The sequence below is a fragment of the Dermacentor variabilis genome, chromosome 3 (assembly GCF_050947875.1).
Source record: "Dermacentor variabilis isolate Ectoservices chromosome 3, ASM5094787v1, whole genome shotgun sequence".
NCBI classification, from domain to species: domain Eukaryota; kingdom Metazoa; phylum Arthropoda; class Arachnida; order Ixodida; family Ixodidae; genus Dermacentor; species Dermacentor variabilis.
In genome coordinates this window covers 80,891,652-80,908,494 of record NC_134570.1, presented here as the reverse complement: position 1 = coordinate 80,908,494, position 16,843 = coordinate 80,891,652, and the positions used below count along the sequence as shown (strand labels likewise).

Sequence of the window (16,843 nt, the reverse complement as noted above, 5' to 3'; positions counted from 1 at the left end):
ACAGGAAAACATTTTCCTGAAACCTTGTGGGGAGTTAGTAAAAAAAGAAGTTCCCTCTAGAAATTTGAATAAATGTGAATAAACGAGCTCAAGAAGCTTACATGGGATGCTTGTAAGCGATATTGGTCTGCAATTATCGGGAAAATCTATATTACGTGACTTATGGACGGGAACCACCTTCCCTAACTTCCAGTAATCGGGAATTGTGGAGCACTCTAAAGACTGAGCAAAAATGTTAAACAACATAACAGAGGAGTACAGTTAAGTAATTTTCAACATTTTTTACATAAGTGAATCACAGCCAGACGAAGATGATATTTGTGATTACTAATGAGTTTACCGATTCCTACAGAATCAATGATTATAGGATCCATAGAAGGAAAGTTACGGTCGTGAAAACGTGAAAAAGAAACAGGTGTGGTTTTACAGAAAAAAGAAACAAACGCATCGTTAAACAGTGATCAGCACTGTGGAGGAGGGACTAAAGTATTATCATCGCGTACAAGTTGGATAGGACAGTTCTCGGAGCCACTGACAATGTTCGAGAACTTGCGCGGGTTAGTTTGCAACATATTCGGTAAAGAAGAGTTGAAAAACAAATCCTTGGCATGCTCGATGGTGTTATTGTACTGCATGTTTACTTGGAAATAGGCAGCCCAATGATCTGGGTTATTGGTTCGCTTAACAAGACGAAAAATACGTTTCTTTTTGTTTAAAAGCCGTGTAGAGCAGTAGTAAACCAGGGCGACCGCGGGTTAGAAATTATCTTTCGCTGTGGTATGAAGCGCTGGACAAAAGAACCTAGTTTATTTTTATAGAGGCACCAGTTTTCCTCAACTGTGCACCCAGAGAAATCGCACGTAATATCAAGGAGGACTAATTGAATTTCGGCTATTATCGACGTTACGTCTGCCCGACCGTAATCGCGAACCTTTTCATGCTTTTTGTCGGATAAGGTCCTAGCTTTGATTGTAAAGTGGATCAAAGAATGATCACTTAGGTAAGTAAGAGGGCAGGCTACATCAGGCGTGTTGGTCAAAACATGATCAAGAATGTTCGAGACTGATACAGTGGTTCTAGTTGGTTAAAGAACAAGTTGGGTTAGATTGAAATCGTTACAAAGGCTCTGAAAATTAATGCACTCACAAGAATTATGTAGCCTGGTCGCTCCACATAACGGCAGGGTAATTAATATCGCCCAAAAGGAACAATGGCAGGCTGGGGAATCGAATGATTACGCTATTAAGTGCGTCATGTAATTCATTACAAAACGACATAAATGCAGTGGGAGGCCGATAGCGTGCGCAGAACAGAAATTCTCGATAGCCAGGTTGAACACGTAAACACACTAATTCCAGAGGGGACACAATTGCAACAGGTGAAAAAACAAGCGAGTCACTGACAGCAATTAGTACGGCCCCTCCGGGTGCATGTCATGGTCATACCTATAAATAGTATAGGCTTTCTCGCAGTCGAAGATTTCGCAATCTATTATTTTAGCCGATAGCCACGTTTCAGTGAGGATGATGATGTCCGCTGGACAGGAATCAGCAAGGGACGACAAATTGGTTCGCTTATTAGGGATACTTCTGATATTCGCGAATACAATTGATAGGTTGTCGGTATTAGAGTGCGATATTTGCTAGGATGAGGTGGCGGTGGGGCAAGTTTACTGATGAAGAAGAGCAAAACTTTATTTGCAGAAAAAACTTTGTTGCCCCTAAAACGGGGTAACGCCGTGTGGTCGGGCCCCTATTCTAAGGCATCGCTGGCCCTCGCCATTCTTTCTGCCCTCCGGACCAGCCTGAGCTGATCCTCGAGGGCGGAGCTAAATAACAATGCCTCCCACATTGCTCTCGTGTTATTCTCTCCTTGCTCATCGGTGGGAGCCATACATTACCATGTGATGCGGTATAGCGTCGGTGTGCTCCCGCACCATGAGCGTATGTCTTTGTATGCTGTTGGTTAGCATACGTGCAAATTTTGGAGGTTTGTATATGTGTCCGTTTAGAGCCTGCATAATGTCGCTGAGTTCACGGCTGAAAGGTTCTTATGTTGTGCTAACTAGATAGAGCCTTCTCAACTCCCTCCAGTGTTGCAAGATTGCTTTATAATTTGGATCGTGTTAGCTTGAACATGTGAAGTAAGAGCAGGCCCGGATTCACAGACTCTGTTTGTAGTTCCGCAGTACGCATATGTTTTTCCGTTCACAACGAGTCTGTTATGGCGAAGTGTGTAAGGATAGCCGCTTGCTTTGCAATATTCAATTAAGTATTTCCGCAATTGTCGCGTGGTCCTTCAGAAACAGTCACCTAATGATACACCGATGCCCTTAAACTTGGTTCTTTAAGAAAGAATTCCATCTTTTAACTTTGAAGATGCAAATTTCACGGTAATTGACCGTGATTTGTTTGCGACGAAATTGCCCGATTTATATGCCCGTGAGATCTGTCCCTCTTAGATATTCAAGTTCAGTTGGTAGGACAGAAAATTGCGCACCTGTGTTTCCGACTCTGCCCAATTTTCCAAAGTAGTGTCGGTGATTCCATAAAATATGATATTTTAGTGCCTCGAATGGTCCTCAAGATCATCAAGATGGGACTGCAGCGCGACCTGTTCTTTGCTCACTGCATCAGCAATGCGTGGCACGTCAGTGTTAAACTGCCCGCCTTCTATTAGTTCAGCAAACGCTTCAACTGCGGCTACTCTAACAGTTAATCTGGATACCTTCGTTGCAAGCACTTCTTCAGTATTTCTAAATTTATTAAGGGCATCTATCATTTCTTTATGCCGCGAACAAAACTTCGACAAAAGAGCAGCAATAGCAGAAAGCACGTCGTCATTATTAGGCTTACAGCGTAGCTTCAACTTAAGGTGCCCAGGATCGGACTCCACGTCGACACACATTAAGCTTTTCGCGACACACAGTCAGATAAAGGTTCTCGCAAAGCTTTTCGACACGGGAGGAGCAGCAAACAAACATTGCTCGTTCGCTTGGAGTACAAGCACGTAGTACTACTAACCTGCACTAGAAGGCAGAAAGGTTTCCTGAGTGAAGAGCACATGGCTGCCTCTGCCCCTAGTCCATTCAATGAATGAAGAAGCGAAAGAAAGAAAGGACGAAGGTTCTGAGAAAATCAACACAAAAAATAGAAACACCAGTAGTACTCACAAAAGACATCTAGAATAGCTAAAATCTAATATAATTCGTAGCTTGTGTCCTTCCGATTCTTGATTCTGTCAAATCTTGCCCATGGAGCACCTCATTTATTATTCTAGGTTGTTTTGAAGCATCAACAGCGCATCTGGAGGCCTTCACATTGAGCGTATTCTTAGAAAAATATTCACTATGTAATAACCGTGTTCTATTGTAACTGGTTTCAACATGTCAAATCTGTGTTTCTCGACAATAATGAAATGACATACCGTCATATAATGCAAGCTTGAGAAACGGAGGGTTTCAATGCGTATCTTTCGTTGCCCTTTGCCAAGTCATACTACTGAAGAACTGATTCGAATTTATGGGGGCAGCTCATTTGCATAATATAATAAACATATATTAACAGGTTATTTTCCCAATTTATAAACTTCAAACCAACACGCACAAAAAAAAAGCAGTTTATTGTTTCCAGCCTACTACAATGTTTTGACTGAAAAAGTCATTCAATTTGTTCTGTGAGGCACACAGTTATTCCTGTGGCATATTATTTTATTGCACAACACTCGATACAGTAGCCATCCATTATTAAAACTGAGAAGAAATTAATAGCACAATGCATACGATCAGGCATATAGCATCTTTATTGGACTTTCTTAATCCATGTCTAGTTTGAGTGCACAAAAGCTAGTGCACTGAAATAATATACTAGTACATACTTAAAAACCACGATTTTCACTACACTCATAATGAATCAATCAACTGTTTATTATAGTGTCCAGGAACAGCTAGAAAGCCTTCGTACTGGTGCACTTAAAATGCAATATGTGAAGCAAATTTTAAAGAAAATATGAATGACAAAACAATGCGAGACAGAGAAACAAATAGGAAAAAAATAAACGAGGAAGGGTAAAAGGGTGTTAATCACACATGATTATCTACAGATACAGAAAACACAGGAAATGAAGTTTGAAGTATGTCAATACAGGCACAATTCTTATTACATGATTTTTGCAGTCGACTCATATACAGGGTGTTTCAGCTAACTTTAGCCACAATTTCAAAATATGCCGACGAACTCTAAGACGACGCGACCAAATAAATGCATGTTGCCCAGTTATGTATGTAGTGTGTCACGCTATTTCTTGAATTTTGCATAATTCGATAATTAGTCAAGACTAACCAACCTCTGCAGCAATGAATAAGGCGAAAAATCGCAATTAGAAAGTCGCGGAGCGCTTTTCAAAACGACCTATTAGGCAGTTTCTAACTTGTATTTCACGGATGCCCGCGAAATACAAAAAAAAGAAAAAAATACCACGTGACATACTCTCTTGTGCGCCGTGATAGCAGCGCTCTCCAATTGTCCGCGTACAAACGAACATAGCATCTAGCAGGGCGTGCTGCCGCTTAAAAGCTGACAACGCAGTAACAAAGGCGTTGCCTGTGCGATTTACGTCAGCGATGGGCTTCTCTCGCGGAGGTTCATGATAGCGATAAGCACACGCAGCGGCAGCACACCCGGCTGAATGCTATGTTCGTTTGTGCGCGGAATGCTTGGGTAGAGTGCAATCACGACGTGCAAGCGGGCATGTCACGTGGTGTCTTTTTTTATTCATTTCATGGGCATCCGCAGTTCAGCGGAAAAACACTAATAATTGATAGAAAAACAGAAACTGTTTATTTGGACGTTTTGCAAACCGCTCTGCAACTTTCTAAGTGGAATTTCTTTTCCTATCTTCATCGCTGCATAAATTGATTAATTAATAATGAATAATTATATAATTCAGCAAAATACAAAAAGTAACGTGACACACTAAATGCAAAAGTGAGCAACATGCATTTGGTTGCGCCGTCCGTTTTTCATCGTCCGTATACCGGCTCTTTCCGCGCTGTTGCCTTCGTTGACATTTGCGTCCTTTCCACCCAGGAGGTTTTGAATGTGTTGTCTTTCGTCGGTTGCTATAACATCGTAACATCAACTGCGACGTATTCGTCAGCCACCCCACCTATTGGTGTGTTATAACAAACAACATACGAGTCAGAGATTTATGAAGCATTACAGCAGGACACTAACATTCGCTGGCATGAGAATGCTCGTGCTGCGTCGCTAGTGCTGCCGCTAGCGCTATCGCGGTGCCGAGATCGCGTATCTCGATTTCCGAGCGTTCACTTTGCCTCCTACGTCATTAAGTATGCGGTGTTTCAATTTGTGTCTCCACCTTACCGTCCTCATGACCGCTGACGAAAGCACGATGCTGGATCATCACGAGAGCATAATCAAATGTTCTGAAATCGAGGTGCTTGACCGACGAGTGGCGTTTGTGGAGTGCATAGGACATGGCGTTCGCTCTAAAGCAACAAATGCGCCGTCGGGGCGCCTAAAGTTCATCGTTGTACAGGCTCATTCGTTGTGGCCTTCGTTGTAGAGACGTTTAAAGCACATATAAAATATGAGAATTCGGTTAGGACATAATCACAACAATAGTATCAAGCTCATTTCATTGTAGCAACGTCCAGTGAAGGGCGATTTGGTTCTATCGTTTGTTGCGAATTGCTACGAAAAATTCCCACTGCTGCTTCCCGCGCCACGACAGAACTTCCCGTGCCAGGACAGAAGATATGACCTCATCTTCACGTGTCTTCCCTCTAAACCGCTGTTTGTCTTTTGGAAGCTCTTTATTTAGCTCAACATACGGAGTGTTTGGAGGCGGCAGCTGTTCTGTTTGTGTGAGTATCGAATACCAGATACACTTACGAGAGCCTGCGCAGCCTGAGAGAGGGAGGTGGCCACCTCTGCAGTTGTAAACAGACAAATCAATGACGAAAATTACGGAATCAGAGTGCACACGAGCCGTATTTAAATATACTGAAAGATAGCTGTAGCGGCTCCACAGCCACCGAAGTCCTCCATAAGGAAAGCAACAAAATCCCAATAAAGAAAGGCGTCAGGCAGGGAGATACGATGTCCCCAGTGCTATTCACAGCGTGTTTACAGGAGGTATTCAGAGACCTGGATTAGTAAGAATTGGGGATAAGAGTTAATGGAGAATACCTTAGTAACTTGCGATTCGCTGATGATACTGCCTTGCCTAGTAACTCAGGGGACCAATTGTAATGCAGGCTCACTGACCTGGAGAGGGAAAGCAGAAGGGTGGGTCTAAAAATTAATCTCCAGAAAACTGAAGTAATGTTTAACAGTCTCCAACAGCAGTTTACGATAGGTAGCGAGGCACTGAAAGTGGTAAGGGAATACATCTACTAAGGACAGGTATTGACCGCGGATCCGGATCATGAGACGGAAATAATCAGAAGAATAAGAAATAGCTGGGGTGCGTTTCGCAGGCATCATCAGATCATGAACAGCAGGTTGCCATTATCCCTCAAGAGAAAAGTGTATAACAGCTGTGTCATACCAGTACTCACGTACGGGGCAGAAACCTGGAGGCTTACGAAAAGTGCTCTACTCAAATTGAAGACGACGCAACGAGCTATGGAAAGAAGAATGATGGGTGTAACGTTAAGGGATAAGAAAAGAGCAGATTGGGTGAGGGAACAAACGCGAGTTAATGGCATCTTAGTTTAAATCAAGAAAAAAAAAGAAATAGCACGTTAAAGAACCCCAGGTGGTGGAAATTTCCCCAGTCCTCCACTACGGCGTGCCTTATAATCAGCAAATGGTTTTGGCTCGTAAAGCCCCATAATTTATTTAAACAAAGAAGGAAATGGGCAGAGTCCGGACATGTAATGAGGAGGGAAGATAACCGATGGTCATTAAGGGTTATTGACTGGATTCCAAGGGAAGGGAAGTGTAGCAGGGGGCGCTAGAAAGTTAGGTGGGCGGATGAGATTAAGAAGTTTGCAGGGACAACATGGCCACAATTAGTACATGACCGGGGTAGTTGGAGAAGTATGGGAGAGGCCTTTGCCCTACAGGGGACGTAACCAGGCTGATGATGATGATGATATCAATGACACTCGCAGTGACAGGACATAGCAGCTGTTCTCTGTGAATCACCGGTGCTTACGTAACACATGAGAGATACCACAGTCCACAGCAGGTGGCACAACTTAGAATTTTCAATGTCTTCATTTTCTTTCTTACGAAAGGTCTGTTTCCGTGACAGATGACGAATTCGTTATTGTATAAGCTTTATTTTTCAGCCTAGCTCAACCTAATATTTTACGTTAGTGCCCGTTTAAGTAAAACAGCCACCTGCAGGTTTTTCATGGATTTTCTGATATTGTGTACGTTTTTGTGTGCATAAGTACTTTCGTGCGTTAGCGCATTTTTCATATGCGCAATGGTGGATTGGTATGTGGTGTAGAGGATAAAATGAAATATTTGTCGTTTATTTGCGTGACAGTGTAATGCTACCTCTGAAAATGTTGCTAGAGCAGATATTGTAAGTGCTAGCAGTGAAAACAGACAGTGTAATGTACGCAACACCTGTTCCCCGACGTTGGTTTTAATGTTGTAGTTAATTTATAGCTACCATCGCTACAGGCTACATTTTTCTGTTTTCCGGAAGTACATGAAAATAAGTGGAATTTGTGAATAGAAAACAAATAAATAATCAGAAACCACCAATTGATTATGTTACACGGATGCACAGTTGCAGTACACGGATGACATGAATGCAGCTCAGGCATAGCAGTGTTAGGCCCGGGAGCTTGATGCATGTTAAGACCTCTCACCAAGCGCCATCAGAAATTTCGGTATAGTTCTAAAGCACCGTCTGGGAAGTTTTCTACAGTAGTTAAGTATTCTTAAAAGAGCTTTGGGTAAAAGCCCAAACTAAAGCAAATGACATTTTAGAGCCCGTAATTATGTGATGAGGTACCATGCCACACTGGCCCAGTGCCTTTGGCGTTGCGCTGGTGAGCTCAAGGTTGCCGGTTCAATCCCCACTGTGGCGGCTGCATTTCCTTGGCGGTGAAATGTAAAAACGCTCGTGTACTTTATTTAGGAGCACGTGAAAGAACCCCAGGTGGTCAAAATTAATCTGCAGTCTCCTCCTATGGCGTCTCTAGTATTCATATAGTTCTTCTGACACTTAGCACTTTAGAATTTAATTGTTCTTTAAATTAGAAATCCCTTGTATATTGGCTTTACCTTGTGTTCCTGTAATCGGGAGCTGCACATAGAGGGTGCTTTGTTTTTTGTTAAACCAAATTATAAAAAAGTCGCTGTGGAAGAGAGCACAATCCGTATCCTTGTTCTAAATGACTTGATAAGGCTGCCATTACTTCTGCGAGAAAACGAAACGATTACTTGAATAATCAACAGAATTATGTTATTCAATCTTTAATTACTCATTTTGCGGTAGATATCTTAATATATGAATTGTAGCTAGTGAGCGCGCAAGGCGCATTCACTTGGAATCAATTTTCTGGACTTTTTGTGTTTCGAGATAAAATTTTTCAGGGTTCCCGCCGAAATGCATTTGTGCCCCAGTTACTTTCGTGCTTCCATTCATAAACATGCGTTTCCTTCAGAAAAGTCAATGTCAACAAGAAAAGTCAACACTTCAAACGCCAATGCGTTTTGTAGGAAACTTTCAAAATTAGTGTCTCTAAACTAGCTGATACAGTCGTGAGAATTCGTTCCAAGAAAATAGACCTTGCGAACTCACGGCGTATAATTCGTAGATTGAAATATGGGCTGTAACGTAATTAAAAGAAAACGTAATTAATGGGATTGCGTCAGTTATTCGATTAAGTATTTTGATTGCTCGTAGAAATATTGGCCGCCTCATCTAGTAATTTAAATCAAGCTTTAGAACTGCGCTATCTGCCACAGGCAAGCTTTAAAACTGTGGTTCAACCTAAAAAAAAAAGCCCTACATGTATTTTTCAGATTGTTAACCGAATGGGAACTGTTCAAAATGTTGACAGTGATGGTGATGTCAGGGTCAGCGTTCAAACAAGCTACAGATTTACGGTCAATCCGGCGGCACTTGTAAAGGTAAGACTGTGTTCTTTCCGTCATAGCCGCATTAATTACAGAACAAAAACGTGAGAATTATGTTTAAAAATATAAATAAAAGGTCGCCGACAACGGGAGCTAGAAGCATTTCATGCTTAACATGTTCGTTATATGTGTCCAATACTTGTTTAGTATTTGTTATAAACATATACACGCTAATATGTTTGAAAAGGTCCGGCAGGCTGTGTCAGAGACTCAGCCGCAGGTCCTGTATGGGCACTAGGGTTCCGAACTGATGTAACAAAATGCAGAAGCTACAATTATTAACGCATTAGAAAGCATACGTACCTAGCTTATGTTACAGCTAGGGTGTCTTGCGATGTGTGTTTGCAATTGTGTCAGCTCCCTACTTGTGCTGGGATCATTCGTATTGCAGAGGGTGTCTGGGCACCAAGGTCAAAAATGACCCCCCCTCCCTCTTTTGGGGGCATCCGAGAGTGCATAGCCTGTTCTAGAGCCCGCTACACTCGTAGATGGTTGGGGCTGCTGAGCTTGCACTCCCTATGGAGATGGACACCTTCCACCGTGGTAAAAGGCGTTGGATACCCCTTTGTCATGCTGCGCGAGTTTCCTCACGCCATTTTCGGCCCAACCTGTACAACGCAGGGAGGGGGGGGGCGCATGGCCAAGAAAGCGAGAAAATTTTGCAACAAATTGCGCAACAAATTGCATTTTAGCTGTTATAATTCCCGATGAGCACCGGTATCATTTGGATCAATGATACCTACTACGGTATAGTGAGTTGATCGCAAGTCTCTGAAGTAACCGTCTTTTTATTTCAAGTCTAGTATTTTTAAATACTACACAAAGTCTTCGTAGAAGCACCCGGCATAGTTTGGATAAATGCATAAGGGGGATCTCACAACGCAAGTTGGAGCTGTGTAAATTGTCTGTTGGTTAGAAACAAGACAGAATATGCAGTGATAATTTCTTTCCATACGTGAGTTACATGGTAAAATTAAAATCATAGTTCCGATAGCAAGCACACGAGAAGTGCTTTGCAGATATAGGGGGGAGGGGGCGGGGGTAGCATTCGCTTCCCACCACTGAGCTGTGGAATGGTGGTGGGAACTTAAACCCGTTCCAAACATTTTGGAACAAGCGCCGCCACTGCTGCTTTACGCGCACACTTTGGACGCAAGGGGGCAGAGAAGTCAATGCAACGAATACAATCAGATTAATTGACGTTGACTCTGTGCTAAAAGCAAGGAATCATGGGGAATCTATGGAGAGGCTGAGATATTGTGACATAAGTGCAAAGCTAAATATGACCGCCGTATACTGATGAAACTTAGAAATTCAATTTGGGTATATCTTCAGTGCAAACCATTGGGTGATGACAAGCATTACTTTCAGGTGCCAATTTTTGCTCCGGGAGATGTGGTCACACTCATTGACGATCAGTCGAGAGTAAGAAGCCTGCAGGAGGGCCATGGTGGCTTTGTTGGGCCCATGGTGACGGTAAGAAGCATGTGTCCGGGAGCAAGGTTCTCTTTAAAATCCTGAAAATTAAATATACTGCGGCTAAGAAAGAACGCACTATGGCAGTGATCTAATTTTGTGTGTTGCATGAACTTTCCTCTTAATTTGCATATATAAGATGGAATGATTGTAGACCGCATTACAGCGCTTGTTTGTCATGTGTAATAGGTTCTTGACATCATGCCCATTAACAACCTATTCATCATGACACAAAACGCAATGTTAATGAGTCCAGTGTGAACATATTGAGACTGGCTTGTACTCGTTATTAAGTTGTGGTAACATATAGAACCTGTTCTTGTGGTAAATTATTATGTGTAACAAACAAAACCTTTATTTGGCCTAAAATAAATACCTTGAGATTGCATTAGTCTGACATGCTTACTACAATATCTTCCTTCCTTTGCAGTGCCTGGGAAAGAAGGGAATTGTTGTTAAGGTCTTCCGTTCCCACGATGTTGGGGTATTAATTGGTGAAACTACTTGGACATATAATCCTCTCTGCTTGAATTTACTCACAAGACAGACAGAGAGCGATTTCAGTTGAGTAAAAAAGTTTGTTCACACGTTCCCAAAGAAGTTACTAATTTTGGATTTGTCTGGAGCAGTGCATATTGATCTTTAGAAGTTAAACATTTGTCGCACATTGTTTCAAGGTTGCAAATATGTGCAAGTTCTGTCTTGTTTATTTACTGTAAATTGAGCTTTTGCAATTTTATATACAGGTACGCCTGAAAGGTCAAAGGCAAGAACAATTCTCTTCGGCTAAACTTGATGTAGTAGAGTGCTATAAACCTATGTCACTGAAACAAGCTTCACAAAGCTGTATGGGTGGTAACTGTATAGTTTTATAACACCTCAATTTTTAATTGTATAAGTGCAAGAGTGTATAAAACAGTTCAAGTATGCTTGCATGTGACGCATTCTGTCACACGACCCTACAACAAGAAATTTTCACGAATCTGGCAACAGCTAAAATGATGTATAGGCAAGTTTTCAGAACGTATTCTGATGCTTGTAAGCGGACCACCATAAAACCTTTTACTTGTTCCTTTAATTTTGCTGGCTTTCTTCCAGACACAACAGAATTGAAAACTTGTACAAAACTTTCTTTCGTCTCAAATAGCACATCTATTGAAGGAATTTAATAATTTTTAAAATTCTGGGGTGTTACGTGCCAAAACCATGGTATGATTATGAGGACCACCGTAGTTCTGCACGCCGGAATAATTTGTTACACGTGGAGTTCTTTAGCGTATCCCCAACGCAAAATACTCGAGTGTATAGTTTCTCACTATAACACCTATAGAGAAATCTGGCGCCACCGTTCATGGGAGTTTCTTAAGGGGCACCACGCCGTCATGGGAATGACGGTACATGTGTCTGCGACGCTCGTGCCAATACCAGCCTCAAGCATAGGCTTCGTCTAGACGTAGACGAAGCTAGACGAGCAGAGGCTTCGTCTAGACTGTAGATATGGCTACAGAAATAACGCGTTCTTAAAATAAAATCTTGATAAAATGTTTCCATTCACGCATATTACATCTTTACTCAGCTACAATGTATGACGAAGCGAAGAAAAACAAGCACAGAGGAGAAACTGTTTCAAAGCGAGCGCGAGTCTTGTCGTCAGTCTTCCAACTTTAGCGGCCCACTGATACTTTTTACGTATCATATAACTGTACATGCAATAACAAGATCTCTACATGCTTTTGTGTAATAGTAAAGCTAAAACAGCTCTTTACGTGCCCTTTAGTAGAAAATGACTCATTGTGACAGACGGAACGATGCTTGCCAGGCGCGTCCTCAAGGTGTCCTGGCTCTCTGCGAACGATGCCAATCCAAAGTCACAACATACCGGCATTCCCATGCAAACCACAGCGCAGCAGCGCCAGATCTCCCTCTAAGTAATATAGTCAGAAACTCTATGCACGAGTGTTTTTGCATCTCGCCCCCATCGAAATGCGGCTGCCGCGACCGGGATTCGATCCTGCAACTTCAGGCTTAGCAGCGCAATACGAAAGCCCCTACGCCACTACGGCAGGTGCAAAATAGTTAAACAAAGCGGCAAGGATAACTTACAAATTAAGTATGTAATAATGGATGGCTGATACCAAAATATGGTCGATTAGATCCACACAGCTGGCAAAAACATTAGAAAGGTTTGTCCATCTTCGTACATAATTGTATTGAGAGACGACAACATACACTTGGTGCTTGAGTAGCTCATTTTGTGTAGTCATGAAGGTTGAGTGTTCCATTTCTGTCCAGCTTCTGTTTGAGGCTGGGCTTCAGCTGAATGGATTCTTCCGGTCACGTCATTTTAGGCTCAAGACTGAGAGAATCTGCAAGTGGCAGTGACATTACTGAGGAAATCACTCGGCAGGTTTTAGGAATGATTTTGAGCTCCTCACAGGAAGCAACTGGGCTTAGCAGTCCCACCAGGGTAAGCCCAATATGACTCCTTTTTAGCTAGGCTCAGTAAGGCCTAGGATATCTTTAGTTATGGAAGCTTTTGGTTTGGTATCTTATATAACCTATGCTTTAGATAGATATTTTAGGTAACCCATGCAGTAAAATTGATGCATGAACAAGATCATCAAACTTTGGTTGTCTAAATGTTGGTGGTTATTCATTAACAGCAGTGATTAATTGTAAATCACTTGCAAGGCGAAGCAGAGGTGTACCTCGGCATCTCGCGTTTTTATAAAAATTTCTTACTTACTGGTAAAATTATACTTGTCATTCAGTTTTATTTGCCCCAAAATCAAGGCGAAATTCGGTCGAGAAGTTAGTGCTAAATCAATCTGAATCAGTCGCGGTGGCTCTCGAAACTGCACATTTATGCGCATGTGCGCTACCTTTGAACGCCTTCCTCCCGGAACATCGGTGTTGTCTGCCATCGCAGTTTATTAGGAAAGGTAGAGAAAGCCATATTCTTAGACTTAACACCTTCAAGTTTCGTAATGTGACGTAAAAATAAAAAATAGATGTTTTTTATCCTGTTATCGCCTTCTCTACAGGCCAGAAAAGTCACTTTCTATGACAAAGCAGTTCTGCGGGAGCCTGAAAGTTTGAGGAAAGTACAGAAAAACGAAAAATTGACATCCACCTGAATTGCAGCACAAAACTACAAAGTACATCTATCTACGGATTTCCGAGAAAGAGAACGTCGCAGTTAGAGATATTCGTCCTTGCCCGGGATTTGCAGCTGCAAAGGGATCCCGTACGGGCTTCCTTTGTAGCTTTGTAGGATGTAGGATGTAAATTTTTCTCTTTCACAAATCACTTTGAAATTCATTTTTCTTAATTTGCGCTTTCATGCAGTTTACATGTGTGCAAGGTTTTGTGCACGTATCACACAAGGCCCCGTTGCAAACTTGAGTTATACACTGGAAGTTCTAAAACGTCATCTAGGGATTGTTGCACCGAAGTAATTTTTCAAGTCCGCCTAATATTGGAAAAGACAGCAGAAATTGAATGCCCTGTTACCACACTGCCAGGTGGTGAGCATGTCCACGAGCAGGCTTACCAGCAGAGACGCTTTCCTTGTGCCTTGGGTAGCGTCCGCATGCGCCGTTCCTTCCCTCCCGGATTCACGTAGCGAGCCGCGTTTCCTTTTTATTCTTTGTTCCGCTTTTTGTTCTTGTTGGGCGGTGCATTTCCAGCGGCGGTGTTACGCATTCCGCATTGAATCATTTGCCCAAGTCAGGTGTCAAGGTGAGTGACGTTGCTAGCATCGCGGTTGACATAACGCGTTAGTGGATGACACTTTGATTCTCTACCTTGAAACAAAGCTTCCTCGAGAAGGAAGGTCCGCATGGTGTTTGGTTCGAAATTTCATTTGTTTTCGGAGCAACGTGCATGTTCTAATAATTCACAGACACGATCGTCAGTACGTGATGTATTCTGTATATGTACAACATGTTGGGCAAGTCGGAATGAATTCATTGTAACTAATGTGTAAAGGGGACAAGGACACGAGCAGAGACATAGTGCACTGCATCCCTCTCATTATTTTCTGCGTGTCTCCTCATCACCTCTGGGCATTAGCAACAATGAGTCACATATGCAATGCGCTTGCTGTTTAAAATGGCCAAACCTGGTAAGGCGCCCTTTCACAAAATTTTGGGCACAGGTTCTCTGCACAGGGTACGGTGCTGATATCTATTTAAAATATTGATATCTCTTGCAGAATTTAAAAAAAGAAGTGCTTATACACTTGGTACTATTGATTTGTAGTTGGGAATGTAGCGTGTTATGCACTCATTTTAGATTGCAGCGATCTACAGTTTATATGCAGCAAAATAAGTTTAGCATAACGATCCGAGAAAACGTTTAATAGCCAGAAAGGTACACAGAAACCTTATATTTTCTGGAAGATATTGCAATTTAAGAACTCTTACAGCTACAACAAACTGATTTCAGTTCTAAAATCAGTATCATAAGCTTTTTCTACATGCCAAAATTTCAAATCTCTAGGTGGGAAAATACAAAAGATGACATACTCAAAGAGCATTTCCGCTTAAATTATCATGCCCTAATCTAAACCTAATAGAATATGGCAAATCAGCACTGCGGAAGCGCGGAAGGTGGAAGAAAGTACATGAAAAGGAAAGTTGTCATCCACTTGACTGTAGCATTGGGTTACAAAGAAACCAACACGGGTTTCTCAGAAAGAAAACTTCGCAGTTGTAAAATTTGTTTGCGATTAACTTGTAGGTTCAGGCTGCATTCGGGAGGATGGCAATTTTCCCCTTTGCACAGCTTGAAATTTCTTTAGATTCAACTGATATTGAAATTGTGACTAATGTTTTTAAAATGTCACAAGCAGAATGAACAAACATCTAGTTTCAAAAAGCTTGGACGCATGTGGTTCAGAATTATCGCTTTAAAAGCAGAATAGTGAAATGGAAGTGCACTGGGGTCATATCTGATCATATTGTGGTGTTCCTGAGCTGTGTGATACTTACTGGTGTAGAAAAAAAAACAGTCTAACCCCGTAGCGGAGTCATGTTTGACAAGACACTGCATCTGTCACACTCAATATTTCACATCAGCTTTAATTTTTAATGCACAGATATATGTGAGGAGCATTTAGGGATTGCAGTGTTATGTCAACTAATATGTTGTACCTAGGTTAGGTTTGAATTGAAGGTTTTGCTTTAAAAATGGTCGCATGCTTTTTTTTGTTTTTATATCATGGGAAAACTCGGGAGTTCTTTAGGTAAATACTTTTTTCTAGATGACGTTTCTCCAGCTTTTGCGGGTCGAAATTTTTCTCATCAATCTTGCCGTACTTTTTGAATATTTGGTCCACTAACTAATGTTGACATAGGTTGTACAACTGCGTATACTGCTTTTCAGCGCTGTAGTTGCGTCCAATACACATACTAACAAGGTTATGGAGCCAAAGTCTCGGGCAAAATAGAATGCCATGTACAAATGTGGCTGCAAGAATTAAGAGAACGTTTTTCATAATTCAGCACAAATGGACTGAAACATTATTTTGTAACATTACGTGGGATACAGGGACCCAGTTAATCATTTAAAAAGATAACAAGGTGCGACTTGTCTATTTCAACTGTCGCGTGTGCGGCCGCAGCCTGAAAAATTGCGGGTACATCTATTGTCTTCGTGTTCGAATGAAACCAAAAACACTCAACCGTAAATATGTGTGTTCATTCAGAATCAGAATCAGTTTAGTCGTTACAAAACGGGGATAATTACATGACAAGTATGCACAGATGGAGGTCCCATAGCTAGAAACTGAAATGGCACCTCCTGTGCATGATGACAAGAATTAATAATACAAAAGAACAATAACAACATGTAAAATTTACGATAATAAAATCTTTAGGAAATAAGGTACAAATGAATATAAAAGCAGCAGTTGAACGCATTAAACGAAAGAAGATATCGGATTAGTTAAAAATACGGAAAACTACAAAGAGCATTCAAAAAAAGTTTTAGAAAATGCGGCACATAAATGAAGAAACAATGTTAAACTAAAACAGACAACACACACTGCACCCAAAAAGGAAAACCGGAGGAAGCTAAATGAAAGCCTTTAAGTTCTCTATGAAATATTTGCGCTTTCAGCAATTTTAATGGAAATGGTAGTGTTCAGTGAAATAACGCTGAAAAGTGTAATGACTGCTTGCCGTCGATGGCGCGAACGCACGGTAAAATGAAGTTCACATTGGCTGCAAATG

General features: G+C 41.6%; 1 protein-coding gene across 11 annotated transcripts in view; it reads left to right on the top strand.

Moving 5' to 3' along the window:
* Positions 1-16,843, top strand: part of LOC142575940 (E3 ubiquitin-protein ligase MIB2-like) — a 291,148-nt gene that overhangs the window by 197,242 nt on the left and 77,063 nt on the right. For all 11 annotated transcript variants that reach the window (XR_012826743.1, XM_075685763.1, XM_075685762.1 and 8 more), the window contains 4 exons: positions 9,018-9,125; positions 10,503-10,607; positions 11,038-11,170; positions 12,956-13,074. Coding sequence is in view for 10 of the 11 variants with exons in the window: in XM_075685763.1 (XP_075541878.1) it covers positions 9,018-9,125; positions 10,503-10,607; positions 11,038-11,170; positions 12,956-13,074 (465 nt within the window). In the remaining variant the exon portion in view is untranslated. The remainder of the gene's footprint in view (positions 1-9,017; positions 9,126-10,502; positions 10,608-11,037; positions 11,171-12,955; positions 13,075-16,843) is intronic.